The sequence below is a fragment of the Ostrinia nubilalis genome, chromosome 23, assembly GCF_963855985.1.
Source record: "Ostrinia nubilalis chromosome 23, ilOstNubi1.1, whole genome shotgun sequence".
Lineage (NCBI taxonomy): Eukaryota > Metazoa > Arthropoda > Insecta > Lepidoptera > Crambidae > Ostrinia > Ostrinia nubilalis.
Genome location: NC_087110.1, coordinates 8,460,628 through 8,476,319, shown reverse-complemented (window position 1 = coordinate 8,476,319; position 15,692 = coordinate 8,460,628). Strand labels below are relative to the sequence as shown.

The window sequence follows — 15,692 nt, the reverse complement described above, 5'->3', positions numbered from 1 at the left end:
CATCTTCGCGTTTCTGCGGGCTCAGGTAAGAAACATTCAAATTCTATAAATAAAGTATGCGTTTTTGGCCAAACTTAATAACTATAGTCCAATAGAGGATTGTGCTATTATTATGAACAGTGTTGAAGGTCTTATTAATAGGTAAATTAATACTGTAAACTGTTTGTATACCTATTACAAATAAATAAATAAATAGGTACAGCCTAGATACTTAAGCTCGTTTTCACCATCAATCTCTGATTTTTATGTGACCCCTATGGTAACACATAACAGGAATTTTGTTTTCATATGGGTCACTTAAATATTAAGGATTCACAGTGAAAACGGGCATCAAACTCATCTCCTATGGCCAGGCCATAACCCTAAAATGTAGGACATGCAAATACTCAAATCTATTTTGTTTGTAATTTGTGAATTTTGTTCCCAGGATTGGTGGGAAACTAGGATAGTATATTTCACGTGGATACCACGGGCATTTCTAGCCATAATTATCGCAGTCGAGGAAGAAGTGTACGCCCGGATAGCGAGATGGCTCAACGATAAAGGTAACAAGTCATAAATAATAATTTTTCAACTTTTTGGTTTTAATTTAAACATCGTGACTGTCTTTGTGAGAAAATTTTGAACTTTTTAGTGTGAGTTTAGTGTGATAAAGTAATACAATAATGGTGAAGACACCAGTGGATGTGTTGAATTTACGTAGTTTTAATGATGTATGGATTTTTGTATAGTTTTATAACTAAAGTTACCCATAGACATTCTATTATTTACTTCAAAACTTTGTTTCCTTGCCACTATCCAAATGATATGATGTGTATGGGTAGCTTTTTATTAGGTATCCTGTAATGTCTCTGAATTAAAAAATAAATTCACAATTTATTCATAAAAGAATAACGCAATACTTTTTCTGCATGAAGAATAGTTACTGTCTTATAGTTAAACTAGCACATACCTTAAATAATAGACTATGTTTCTAAATTAAAATATTAAATAGATTATTATCAGTATACATAAAAACCTAGTTTAATAAATAGACCACATATCGTAGTTATATGTTTAATACGTATAGTAGGTGATAATACTATAGTGCCTTATATTTTCTCTTTACTGCTTACCAAACGGGACTGGATTATAAACAACTTCGAATTGTATTAAAATGGTAACGAAAAATCATGATCTCCCGCCATTCGCAGAAAACTATCGTCTCGAGACAAAGTATGAAAATCACCTGATTGTGAAAATTGCATTGGTTTGTATTTAAATGCTGCCATAGACTAACACCATGCTCAGAGCTAAGCTTCAATCACGCTTTGCTTACCATAGACAAAAGGAACAAGGTTTTTTAACCGACACATGGTAATCTATGGACATAACTTAAAAGCACTATGATGTATCTTGCAACTGCACGCGGTTTTGTTTTGCTTGCATGCAAAATAAAATGTTGAATAATAAAATAATGTGCGAATAAAACACAGACACCCGCATTGATACAGTTAACTCATTTTTATAACTATAGAAATTATTAGCTAAATAAATAGGTACTGTTGTTAGTTTTTGTAAGGGCAGTATAACACTGATGATTTGCAAGCGAGATTCAGAGCGAGTCGAGTCTTCCGAATGATTTGTCATTTGGATAGTCTATTTGTTATTTAGATAGTGGATTTTTAATACTTTTCATAAAACCTGCCATTTGCTATGAGTGGATGATTTTTTCCATTATCAGCTGATCAACTGAAAGAACCACAATATTGCTGTTTCATACGAATCTAAAATTATCCACAAATATACTTTCCTTTAAGTATTCGGAACTACATTTTAAGCATCCCAATGAGAAGCCTGAATGAAAGATGAAAGAATGAATTAATATAACTTCTCGTTCTCAGTCGATTAAAAGTCGCTTGCAGAACTATCAGTGTGTTAAAGAATTAGGTTGATGTTGTCATGATTATGTATTAAAGCATTTTCGTCGCACACTTAGTGACGTACACAACATTATGTAAATCACGTACACATTTGTTATGCATCGCTTCTTCGTTAATGTATTTAAATAAATAAAATTAAAACGATAAATAAATATTATATTGCTTTTTGAATTCAATATTAATTTGCGAACACTTAACCAACTGATCGAGTTATAAACCAAGTGTAAAATCATCTTAGAACTCATCGATTCATTCATCACTTTACTCACCTATAAATATTATTTATTAAAACAAATTGTTTTTTCGTTTTCAGTTTCAATTCGTGAACTCTTTTATGAGCTTGTTTTACATCGCGTTTTATATTCAGGATATGGATAAGTTAAAAGAGGTATGTAAATGTACTAATTTCAGTATGAGAATTTGAGTTACTATAATATCTATAAAAGTATACGTTTTTGTAGCACAATAGCGCCTGTTCGTTCGTTCGTTTCAGCCGAATGACGTCCACTGCTGGACAAAGGCCTCATCCAAGGTTTTCCACAATGAACGGTCCTGCGCTGTCCGCATCCAGGCTCTTCCCGCGACCTTCATCAGATCGTCGGTCCACCTAGTAGGAGGCCTGCCCACGCTACGTCTTCCAGACCGTGGTCGCCACTCGACAACTTTTCTGCCCCAACGGCCATCGTCTCTACAAGCTATGTGCTCCGCCCACTGCCACTTGATTTTAGCAATTCTGCGAGCTATGTCGGTCACTTTGGTTCTCCTGCGGATCTCATTTCTGATTTGATCACGCAGGGAAACTCCGAGCATAGCCCGCTCCATCGCCCTTTGATAAAAGCGCCTGTAAAAAAATATAAGTGACCACAATGTTAGGCCCGATTTCCGCCAAAGCGGAAAGATGTCTTTGAATAACCAATCTGATCTCGTTATTTCCACATCATTTCTCCGCTCAGCTTAGGTTTGGAAATCTGATTGGTTATTCAAACAAATCGCCTCCGCTTTGGTGGAAAGAGGGCCTTAAACCTTGATGTGCCATCTTGTTTTCACGTTTGAACGCCTGCGTAAAAAAATCGATATCGAAAATGTGTAATATCTAGTTGTATAAGGTGATATTTTCCATCAAAACTGTAATATAATACATGACTGTTGTATTTCTTTCAGCAACTAGCAGTGTTGCTAATAACGCGACAAGTGATAGGAAATCTGAAGGAATCGGCTTTACCGTATCTCATCGAGAATTTGAGGTTGGCGAAGATTTGTATCGACGTTTTCGGAGCTTTGAGTCCTAGTAAAGGTAAGGAAAAATAACACCAATGAATTTATTTTTGTTCTTAGTCATCACATCTTTGGTTCATAATGATACTGTCCTTTTCACATTCGATACCAAACTCGTCCGCCATATCGTGTTGCGGTCATATAAAAGTGTACACACATACGAAACCGCATGTAAAAATACACTATCCTCCCTTTCATCGCTTCTGTTCTCTGAATAAGTCCGAGTGAGATCTCATTAAGGTGCCTTTCCCTTATTAATCGTTTCAGCCAAATGTCGTCCACTGCTGGACAAAGGCCTCCCCCAAGGTTTTCCACAATGAACGGTCCTGCGCTGCCCGCATCCAGGCTCTCTCTCAGGCTCCCTTATTCATAAAACATCCTTATTTTTATCATTGAAATATCACTTTTCTTGACATTTGACGCTGGCTAAAAATGTAAACGGTATGAAAAAAAATCAAGATCGATAACTTTATAGTTCCAAAATACTGAACTGTCCTATCCATGACATTGACAGTGGGGCGCCACCGTCAATACCGGGTCGCTGGTTCCGATTTTTGCCATGTTGGAAACCATATATTTGAACGATGGTAGCGCCCCCCTATCATTGAGTTTGGTGGGACAGTTCAGCGTGGGTCATCTATTTACCCAAACCTTTTCAGTGCCAACATCAGCCCAGCTAACAGAGATGTTCGACAAAAAAACGGACTCTTCAGGAGACGCGCCCGAGAATAGTCTGATCAACGGCACCGACCCTGATCGAAGGGACTCTGAACCCATCGTCGGACAGAAGGTCATCCATCAAGCCGAGCTCGAGTCGCAGCTGTTTAAGGTAACGGGAATATTCCCACCTTTCGTTACCATCACATACAGAGATGTAAGAAGACCGATTCGTCTGGAGACGCGCCTGAAAACAGCCTCATCAACGGAACCGACCCTGATCGAAGGGACTCAGAGCCTATTGTCGGACAGAAGGTCATCCATCAGGCCGAGCTGGAGTCGCAGCTGTTTAAGGTAACGGGAATATTCCCACCTCTCGTTCCCACCACATACAGAGATGTAAGAAGACCGATTCGTCCGGAGACGCGCCTGAAAACAGCCTGATCAACGGCACCTATCCTGATCGAAGGGACTCTGAACCCATCGTCGGGCAGAAGGTCATCCATCAGGCCGAGCTGGAGTCGCAGCTGTTTAAGGTAACGGGAATATTCCCAGTTCTCGTTCCCAACACATAGAGATGTAAGAAGACCGATTCGTCCGGAGACGCGCCTGAAAACAGCCTGATTAACGCCACCGACCCTGATCGAAGGGACTCTGAACCCATCGTCGGACAGAAGGTCATCCATCAGGCCGAGCTGGAATCGCAGTTGTTTAACGTAACGGGAATATTCCCACCTCTCTTTCCCACCACATAGAGAGATGTAAGAAGACCGATTCGTCCGGAGACGCGCCTGAAAACAGCCTGATTAACGCCACCGACCCTGATCGAAGGGACTCTGAACCCATCGTCGGGCAGAAGGTCATACATCAGGCCGAGCTGGAGTCGCAGCTGTTTAAGGTAACGGGAATATTCCCTCCTCTCTTTCCCACCACATACAGAGATGTAAGAAGACCGATTCGTCCGGAGACGCGCCTGAAAACAGCCTGATCAACGGCACCGACCCTGATCGAAGGGACTCAGAGCCTATTGTCGGACAGAAGGTCATCCATCAGGCCGAGCTGGAGTCGCAGCTGTTTAAGGTAAAGGGAATATTCCTACATAATAATATAGAGATGTAAGAAGACCGATTCGTCCAGAGACGCGCCTGAAAACAACCTGATCAACGGCACCGAGGAAGAGGTAAAATCTTGTAAGGGAAAACCCGCCTTATCGTCATCGTTTTAAAGACCTCATCTGCTGGACAAAGGCCTCAAAGATCCTAAGCTCTCACATCCAGGTCCTTCCCGCGACCTTCATTAGATCGCCAATTGCAAAAAAAAAACAATAGGTACACTGCTGTCAGCCATAATGTAAGGTTGTTGTTTTTAATTGTATTTCCTGTTTTTTTTTTTTTTTTTAATTGTATTTGTTTGGTGCCAAATAAACATTTTTTCTTTCTTTCTTTCTTTTACGAACTTAGATACTTGATAAGTTAAACTTGTTCATGGTTGGTTGTTATTTACAGTTTGTGTCATAGCTGGGTCGATAATGCCTACCTCTTTTATTTGTCCACAGTACGAAGGCACCTTCGCGGAGTACCTCGAAATGCTCACTCAACTCGGCCACGTAGTTCTCTTCTCATCCGCCTTTCCCTTGGCGGCGCTGTGCGCTCTACTTAACAACGCGGCGGAGGTGCGAGCGGACGCGTTCAAACTGTGCCACGTGGCGCAGCGGCCCTTCGGCGAGCGGATCAGCAACATAGGCAGCTGGCAGGTCAGTGGCCGGTGACGTCACACGCTGAACACGCGGCGGAGTGCGAGCGGACGCGTTCAAACTGTGCCACGTGGCGCAGCGGCCCTTCGGCGAGCGGATCAGCAACATAGGCAGCTGGCAGGTCAGTGGCCGGTGACGTCACACGCTGAACACGCGGCGGAGTGCGAGCGGACGCGTTCAAACTGTGCCACGTGGCGCAGCGGCCCTTCGGCGAGCGGATCAGCAACATCGGCAGCTGGCAGGTCAGTGGCCGGTGACGTCACACGCTGAACACGCGGCGGAGTGCGAGCGGACGCGTTCAAACTGTGCCACGTGGCGCAGCGGCCCTTCGGCGAGCGGATCAGCAACATCGGCAGCTGGCAGGTCAGTGGCCGGTGACGTCACACGCTGAACACGCGGCGGAGTGCGAGCGGACGCGTTCAAACTGTGCCACGTGGCGCAGCGGCCCTTCGGCGAGCGGATCAGCAACATCGGCAGCTGGCAGGTCAGTGGCCGGTGACGTCACACGCTGGACACGCGGCGGAGTGCGAGCGGACGCGTTCAAACTGTGCCACGTGACATCACACGGTAAAATACGCACTTGACGTCACTTATAGGGGTCCTATGATTTATGATGTCACTTGTAGGTTTTGTGTTGATTTTAAATCGAATATTTGTTAGCCTAGGCGCAGACCACCAACTTTTCTTTTTGGCCGATAGTTCGGCCCGATTTTAATTTGTATGAAGAATCGGCCTATAGTAAATTAACGTGCGCACTTTCATACATCTCCATACTGATTAAAGGCCTGACCCAACTATCGGCCAACTAAAAATAAGTCTGCGCCTAAGCTTATTGAATTAGAGACTATTTTGGCTCCATGATTGTTCCGATAAAGATTTGTAAATAGTTTCCGAATCCCTATTATTTATGTTAGTCTGGTTTGTGAGCACGTAGAATTTTGTCCAATGACCCCAAGCTACCCATCCTTATCGCTCGCGCGTAATTATGTTGTTGTTGCTCTCGCACACTCACTGCGGGCGCCCGTCGCACAGTCGCGACAGCAATATAATAGACAGTTTGACACCATACCCCAATAATTCTGAACCACAACTCTTTTAAAAAGACCTTACATTCGGGTCTTAAAAACTTAATTCATCTTAAATTACCTGTAAATTACGATTTTTGTTCGCATTGTAATTGAAACAAGTAGTTTGATTGAGTTGACAAAATAGTGACGTCACTTGCTTGTAATGCCATACAAAATCTATGGGAGAGTTTCGTTTTGACAGTTTTAAAAAGTACGTCAATTGATTGGTGGTGTCAACATGTCTATTACGCGCGACCGATAAGGATGGGTAGCTTGGGGTCATTGGACAAAATTCTACGTGCTCACAGACCGTGCTTTAGGAGTACTCGCAATATTTACGTACCGTTGTATGTTTTCAGCACGCAATGGAAGCGATGGTGGGCGTGGCGGTGCTGGTGAACTGCGCGCTCATCGGGCTCTCGGGGCCCGTGCACCGCCTGCTGCCCGGCGCCGCGCCCGCGCACTCCGTGCTGCTCATCGTGGCTTTGGAGGTCTTGTGTAGTTGTAATAAGAGCTATATTCCCACAGCGAGAAGCCGGCGACAGCCAGCGCTCCTCATCGTGGCATTAGAGGTCTTGTGCCTTTGCAGTACAGTGTTTAATCCCACAGCGAGAAGCTTACTGACAGACGCCGCGCCCGCGCACTCCGTGCTGTTCATTGTGTCATTAGAGGTCTTGTGGCGTTGTAATATGAGCTATATTCCCACAGTGTGTAGCTTACTGCCAGACGCGGCGCCCGCGCACTCATTAGAGACATGAGAGGTCTTGTGCGCTTGCAATACGGCTTCTATTCTTACAGCGTGTAGCTTATGTTGAGCTACATTCCCACAGCATTTAGCCTGTGTCAGCTAGTGCTGCTCTTCGTGGGTCTTATACCCTTGCAATACGGTCTATATTCCTATAGCCCGCAATGAGGCGATGGTGGGCGTGGCGGTGCTGGTGAACTGCGCGCTCATCGGGCTCTCGGGGCCCGTGCACCGCCTGCTGCCCGGCGCCGCGCCCGCGCACTCCGTGCTGCTCGTCGTGGCGTTGGAGGTCTTGTGGCGTTGTAATAAGAGCTACATTCCTACAGCGTGTAGCTCCTCTTCGTAGCACTAGAGGTCTTGTGGTATTATAATACAGTGTGTATATTCCCACAGAGTGTCATTTCAATACGGCCCACATTCCTACAGCGTGTAGCTTACAGAGAGACGCTGCGCCCGCGCACTCCGTGCTGCTCATTGTGGCACTAGAGGTCTTGTGCCCTTGCAATACGGTCTACATTCCTTCAGCCTGTAGCTTACGGCAACCAGTGCTCCTCATCGTGGCATTAGAGGTCTTGTGCCGTTGTAATCAGAACTATATTTCCACAACGTGTCATTGAAATACGGCCCATATTCCTACAGCGTGTAGCTTACAGAGAGACGCTGCGCCCGCGCACTCCGTGCTGCTCATCGTGGCGTTGGAGGTCTTGTAGCTTTGTAATAAGAGCTATGTTCCCACAGCGTCAGCCTGCGGCTGCCAATGCTCGTCATCGTGGTCTTGTGGCCTTGCAATACGGTTCATATTTCTATAGCGTGTATCTTACGGTTCGACGCCGCGCCCGGGCGCCCGCGCATTCTATGCTGTTCATTGTGGCATTAGAGGTCCTATACCCTTGGTATACGGCCCATATTCGTACAGCGTGTAGCTTACAGCCAGATTCTGCGCTTGCGTACTCTGCGCTCCTCATCGTGGCTTTAGAGGTCTTGTGCCGTTGTAATACAGTGTATATTCCAACAGCGAGAAGCCTGCGACAGCCAGCGCTCCTCTTTGAGGCACTAGAGGTCTTGTGGCGTTGTAATATGAGCTATATTCCCACAGCGTGTAGCTTACTGTCAGACGCGGCGCCCGCGCACTCATTAGACACATGAAAGGTCTTGTGCGCTTGCAATACGGCTTCTATTCTTACAGCGTGTAGCTTATGTCAGCTAGTGCTGCTCTTCGTGGCACTAGGGGTCTTATGCCCTTGCAATACGGCCCATATTCCTATAGCCCGCAATGAGGCGATGGCGGGCGTGGCGGTGCTGGTGAACTGCGCGCTCATCGGGCTCTCGGGGCCCGTGCACCGCCTGCTGCCCGGCGCCGCGCCCGCGCACTCCGTGCTGCTCATCGTGGCGTTGGAGGTCTTGTGGCGTTGTAATAAGAGCTATATTCCCACAGCGGCAGCTCGTGCTCCGCATCGCGGCACTATTACAATACGGTCTATATTCCCACAGCGTGTAACTTACTGTCTAACGCCGCGCCCGCGCTCTCCGTGCTGCTCATCGTAGCATTAGAAGTCTTGTGCGCTTGTAATACGGCCCATATTCCTACAGCGTGTAGCTTACTGCCAGATACTGCGCTCGCGTACTCCTCATCGTGCCATTAGGGGTCATGTGCGCTTGCAACACGGTTCATATTACTATATCGAGTATCTTACGGTTTGACGCCGCGCCCGGGCGACCGCGCATTCTGTCTTATGGCGTTATAATATGAGCTATATTCCCACAGCGTTTAGTCTGCTGCTCGATGCCGCGCCCGCGCACTCCGTGTTGCTTATCGTGGCGTTAGAGGTCTTGTGCCTTTGTAATACGGTCTATATTCCAACAGCAAGAAGCCTGCGACAGCCAGCGCTCCTAATCGTGGTATGGAGGTATTGTGCACTTGCAATACGGCCTATATTCCCATAGCAAGAAGCTTACTGCGGAGCCAGTAGACTACTGCCAGATGCCGCGCCCGCGCACTCCGTGCTGCTCATCGTGGCGTTAGAGGTATTGTTGCTTTGCAATACGTCTTATATTCCCACAGCGTGCAGCCTGCGGCAGCCAGCGCTCCGCATCGCGGCACTAGAGGTCTTATGGCGTTGCAATACAGTCTGTATTCCCACAGCGTGTAGTCTATGGCAGCCAGTACAACTCTTCGTGGCACTAGAAGTCTTGTAGCGTTGTTATATGAACTATATTCCCACAGTGTGTAGCTTACTGTCAGACGCGGCGCCCGCGCACTCATTAGGGACATTAGAGGTTTTGTGACGTTGTAATGTGAGCTACATTCCCACAGCATTTAGCCTGTGTCAGCTAGTGCTGCTCTTCGTGGGTCTTATACCCTTGCAATACGGCCCATATTCCTATAGCCCGCAATGAGGCGATGGCGGGCGTGGCGGTGCTGGTGAACTGCGCGCTCATCGGGCTCTCGGGGCCCGTGCACCGCCTGCTGCCCGGCGCCGCGCCCGCGCACTCCGTGCTGCTCATCGTGGCGTTGGAGGTCTTGTGTACTTGTAATAAGAGCTATATTCCCACAGCGTGTAGCCTGAGACAGGCAGCGCTTCTCTTTGTGGCACTAGAGGTCTTGTACCCTTGCAATAGGGCGCCTATTCCCATAGCCTGCTGCTGACGCAGCGCCTGCGCACTCCGTGCTGCTCATCGTGGCGTTGGAGGTCTTGTGGCGTTGTAATAAGAGCTATATTCCAACAGCAAGAAGCCTGCGACAGCCAGCGCTCCGTAGCACTAGAGGTCTTTTGGTATTACAATACAGTGTATATTCCCACAGCGCGTCATTTCAATACGGCCCACATTCCTACAGCGTGTAGCTTACTGAGAGACGCTGCGCCCGCGCACTCCGTGCTGCTCATCGTGGCTTTGGAGGTCTTGTGCGCTTGTAATAAGAGCTATATTCCCACAGCGTGTAGCCTGAGACAGCCAGTGCTTCGCATCGTGTTTCTAGAGGTCTTATGCGCTTGCAATACGGTCCATATTACCGTAGCGTGTATCTTACGATTCGACGCCGCGCCCGGGCGCCCGCGCATTCCGTGCTGCTCATCGTGGCGTTGGAGGTCTTGTGCGCTTGTAATAAGAGCTATATTCCCACAGCGTGTAGCCTGTGGCAGCCAGCGCTCCTCTTCGTGGCATTAGTGGTCTTTGTGGCGTTATAATATGAGCTATATTCCCACAGCGTGTAGCTTACTACCAGACGCTGCGCCCGCGCACTCATTAGGGACATTAGAGGTCTTATGCGCTTGCAATACGGCTTATATTCCAACAGCAAGAAGCATGCGGCAGCCAGCGCTCCTCTTTGAGGCACTAAAAGTCTTGTAGCGTTGTAATATTATGAACTATATTCCCACAGCGTGTAGCTTACTGCCAGACGCGGCGCCCGCGCACTCATTAGAGACATGAGAGGTCTTGTGCGCTTGCAATACGGCTTCTATTCTTACAGCGTGTAGCTTATGTCAGCTAGTGCTGCTCTTTATGGCTCTAGGGGTCTTATACCCTTGCAATACGGCTCATATTCCTATAGCCCGCAATGAGGCGATGGTGGGCGTGGCGGTGCTGGTGAACTGCGCGCTCATCGGGCTCTCGGGGCCCGTGCACCGCCTGCTGCCCGGCGCCGCGCCCGCGCACTCCGTGCTGCTCATCGTGGCGTTGGAGGTCTTGTGGCGTTGTAATAAGAGCTATATTCCAACAGCGAGAAGCCTGCGGCAGCAGTGCTGCTCTTCGTGGCACTAGGGGTCTTATACCCTTGCAATACGGTCCATATTCCCATAGAAAGAAGCTTACTGCGGGGCCAGTACGCCGTCTGATGCCCGGCGCCGCGCCCGCGCACTCCGTGCTGCTCATCGTGGCGTTAGAGGTCTTGTGGCGTTGTAATACGGTCTATATTCCCACAGCGTGCAGCTTACTGTCCGACTTAGTGTCAGCCTGCGGCAGCCAGTGCTCCTCTTCGTGGCACTAGAGGTCTTGTACCGTTGTAATATGAGCTATATTCCCACAGCGTGTCATTGAAATACGGCCCATATTCCTACAGCAGCGTATAGCTTATAGAGAAACGCTGCGCCCGCGCACTCATCGTGGTATTAGAGGTCTTGTGCCGTTGTAATACAGTGTATATTCCAACAGCGAGTAGCCTGCGACAGCCAGCGCTCCTCTTCGTGGCATTAGTGGTCTTTGTGGTGTTATAATATGAGGTATATTCCCACAGCGTCTAGCTTGCTGCCAGAGGCTGCGCCCGCGCACTCTTTAGAGACATTAGAGGTCTTGTGCGCTTGCAATACGGCTTCTATTCTTACAGCGTGTAGCTTGTCAGCTAGTGCTGCTCTTTATGGCACTAGGGGTCTTATACCGTTGCAATACGGCCCATATTCCTATAGCCCGCAATGAGGCGATGGCGGGCGTGGCGGTGCTGGTGAACTGCGCGCTCATCGGGCTCTCGGGGCCCGTGCACCGCCTGCTGCCCGGCGCCGCGCCCGCGCACTCCGTGCTGCTCATCGTGGCGTTGGAGGTCTTGTGTACTTGTAATAAGAGCTATATTCCCACAGCGTGCAGCTTACTGTCCGACTTGGCGTCAGCCTGGGGCAGCCAATGCTTCTCTTCGTGGCACTAGAGGTCTTGTGTCCATGCAATACGGTCCATATTCCCATAGAATGAAGCTTACTGCGGGGCCAGAACGCGCCCGCGCACTCCGTGCTGCTCGTCGTGGCGTTGGAGGTCTTGTGGCTTTGTAATAAGAGCTATATTCCCACAGCGGCAGCTCGTGCTCCGCATCGCGGCACTAGAAGTCTTGTGGCTTTGCAATACGGTCCATATAACCATAGCGTGTATCTTACGGTTCGACACCGCGCTTGGGCGCCCGCGCATTTCGTGCTCCTCTTCGTGGCTTTAGAGGTTTTGTGCCGTTGTAATACAGTGTATATTCCAACAGCGAGAAGCCTGCGACAGCCAGCGCTTCTCTTCGTAGCATTAGAGGTCTTGTAGCGTTGTAATATGAGCTATATTCCCACAGCGTGTAGCCTGCAACAGCAGTGCTGCTCTTCGTGGCATTAGAGGTCTTGTGGCGTTGTTATATGAGCTATGTTCCCACAGCGTGTAGCTTACTACCAGACGCTGCGCCCGCGCACTCATTAGGGACATTCGAGGTCTTATGCGCTTGCAATACGGCTTCTATTCTTACAGCGTGTAGCTTGTCAGCTAGTGCTGCTCTTCGTGGGTCTTATACCCTTGCAATACGGCCCATATTCCTATAGCCCGCAATGAGGCGATGGTGGGCGTGGCGGTGCTGGTGAACTGCGCGCTCATCGGGCTCTCGGGGCCCGTGCACCGCCTGCTGCCCGGCGCCGCGCCCGCGCACTCCGTGCTGCTCATCGTGGCGTTGGAGGTCTTGTGCACTTGCAATACGGCTCATATTCCCACAGCAAGAAGCCGACGACAGCCAGCGCTCCGTAGCACTAGAGGTCTTGTGGTGTTGCAATACGGTCTATATTCCCATAGCGAGAAGCTTACTGCAGGGCCAGTAAGTAGACTGTCTGCTGCCCGGCGCCGCGCCCGCACACTCCGTGCTGCTCATCGTGGCTTTGGAGGTTTTGTGTAGTTGTAATACGAGCTATATTCCCACAGCGTGTAGCTTACAGTCCGACGCCGCGCCCGGGCGCCCGCGCATTCTATGCTGTTCATCGTGGCATTAGAGGTCTTGTGCCTTTGCAATACAGTGTATATTCCTACAGCGCGAAACTTAATGCAAGGCCGGTGCACTCCGTGCTGCTCATCGTGGCATTAGAGGTCTTGTACCCTTTCAATACAGTCTATATTCCAACAGCGTGCAGCTCGGAACTTCACCCTTGCAGCCGTAGCCTGCGGCAGCCAGCGCTTCTCTTCGTAGCATTAGAGGTCTTCTTGCGTTGTAATATGAGCTATATTCCCACAGCGTGTAGCCTGCGGCAGCAGTGCTGCTCTTCGTGGCATTAGAGGTCTTGTGGCGTTGTAACATGAGCTATATTCCCACAGCGTGTAGCTTACTGCCAGAGGCTGCGCCCGCGCACTCATTAGGGACATTAGAGGTCTTATGCGCTTGCAATACGGCTTATATTCCAACAGCAAGAAGCATGCGGCAGCCAGCGCTCCTCTTTGAGGCACTAAAAGTCTTGTAGCGTTGTAATATTATGAACTATATTCCCACAGCGTGTAGCTTACTGTCAGACGCGGCGCCCGCGCACTCATTAGAGACATGAGAGGTCTTGTGCGCTTGCAATACGGCTTCTATTCTTACAGCGTGTAGCTTATGTCAGCTAGTGCTGCTCTTTATGGCACTAGGAGTCTTATACCCTTGCAATACGGCCCATATTCCTATAGCCCGCAATGAGGCGATGGTGGGCGTGGCGGTGCTGGTGAACTGCGCGCTCATCGGGCTCTCGGGGCCCGTGCACCGCCTGCTGCTCGGCGCCGCGCCCGCGCACTCCGTGCTGCTCGTCGTGGCGTTGGAGGTCTTGTGTAGTTGTAATAAGAGCTATATTCCCACAGCGGCAGGTCGTGCTCCGCATCACGGCACTAGAGATCTTGTGCCTTTGCAATACAGTGTATATTCCTACAGCAAGAAGGTTACTGCAGGGCCAGTAAACCGTCTGCTGCCCGGCGCCGCGCCCGCGCACTCCGTGCTGCTCATCGTGGCGTTGGAGGTCTTGTGGCTTTGTGATAAGAACTATATTCCCACAGCGTGCAGCCTGCGACAGCCAGCGCTCCTCTTTGAGGCACTAGAGGTCTTGTACCCTTGCAATAGGGCGCCTATTCCCATAGCCTGCTGCTGACGCCGCGCCCGCGCACTCCGTGCTGCTCATCGTGGCGTTGGAGGTCTTGTGGCTTTGTAATAAGAGCTATATTCCAACAGCAAGAAGCCGGCGACAGCCAGCGCTCCGTAGCACTAGAGGTCTTTTGGTATTACAATACAGTGTATATTCCCACAGCGCGTCATTGCAATACGGCCCATATTTCTACAGCGTGTAGCTTACTGCGAGACGCTGCGCCCGCGCACTCATTAGGGGCATTAGATGTCTTGTGCCCTTGCAATACGGTCTACATTCCTTCAGCCTGTAGCTTACGGCAACCAGTGCTCCTCATTGTGGCTTTAGAAGACTTGTGGCGTTGTTATATGAGCTATGTTCCCACAGCGTGTCATTTCAATACGGCTCATATTCCTACAGCGTGTATTCTTACTGCCAGACGCTGCGCCCGCGCACTCATTAGGGACATTAGAGGTCTTGTGACGTTGTAATGTGAGCTACATTCCCACAGCATTTAGCCTGTGTCCACTAGTCCTGCTCTTCGTGGCACTAGGGGTCTTATACCGTTGCAATACGGCCCATATTCCTATAGCCCGCAATGAGGCGATGGCGGGCGTGGCGGTGCTGGTGAACTGCGCGCTCATCGGGCTCTCGGGGCCCGTGCACCGCCTGCTGCCCGGCGCCGCGCCCGCGCACTCCGTGCTGCTCATCGTGACGTTGGAGGTCTTGTGCGCTTGCAATACGGTCTATATTCCCACAGCGAGAAGCCTGCGACTGGCAGTGCTGCTCATTATTGGTCATCGTGGCACTAAAGGTCTAATACTCTTACAATAGGGCGCATATTCCCAGAGCCTGCTGCTGACGCCGCGCCCGCGCACTCCGTGCTGCTCATCGTGGCATTAGAGGTCTTGTGCGCTTGCAAATATAGTCAGTAATCCTGCATATCCTGTAGCCGGCAGCAGTGCTGCTCTTCGTGGCACTAGAGGTCTTGTGGCGTTGTAATATGAGCTATATTCCCTTAGCGAGAAGCTTACTTCGGGGCCGGTACACCGCCTGCTGCCCGGCGCCGCGCCCGCGCACTCCGTGCTCCTCATCGTGGCTTTAGAGGTCTTGTGTACTTGTAATAAGAGCTATATTCCCACAGCGTGCAGCCTGCGACAGCCAGCGCTCCTCTTCGTGGCACTAGAGGTCTTGTGCCCTTGCAATACGGCCCATATTCCCATAGAATGAAGCTTACTGCGGAGCCAGTACAACGCCTGCTGCCCAACGCCGCGCCTGCGCACTCCGTGCTGCTCATCGTGGCGTTAGAGGTCTTGTGCAGTTGTAATACGGCTTATATTCCCACAGCGTGTAGCTTACAGAGAGACGCTGCGCCCGCGCACTCATTAGGGACATTAGAGGTCTTGTGGCGTTGTAATAAGAGCTATATTCCCACAGCGTGTCATTGCAATACGGCCATATTCCTACAGAGTG

General features: G+C 49.5%; 1 protein-coding gene across 1 annotated transcript in view; it reads left to right on the top strand.

Moving 5' to 3' along the window:
- The window catches only part of LOC135083220 (anoctamin-8-like), a 55,097-nt gene that overhangs the window by 23,888 nt on the left and 15,517 nt on the right, over positions 1-15,692 (top strand). Inside the window, exons 13-21 of the mRNA XM_063977957.1 lie at positions 428-545; positions 1,194-1,249; positions 2,236-2,310; positions 3,084-3,216; positions 3,857-4,026; positions 4,068-4,208; positions 4,250-4,390; positions 5,410-5,607; positions 7,034-7,165. Coding sequence (XP_063834027.1) covers positions 428-545; positions 1,194-1,249; positions 2,236-2,310; positions 3,084-3,216; positions 3,857-4,026; positions 4,068-4,208; positions 4,250-4,390; positions 5,410-5,607; positions 7,034-7,165 — 1,164 coding nt within the window. The remainder of the gene's footprint in view (positions 1-427; positions 546-1,193; positions 1,250-2,235; positions 2,311-3,083; positions 3,217-3,856; positions 4,027-4,067; positions 4,209-4,249; positions 4,391-5,409; positions 5,608-7,033; positions 7,166-15,692) is intronic.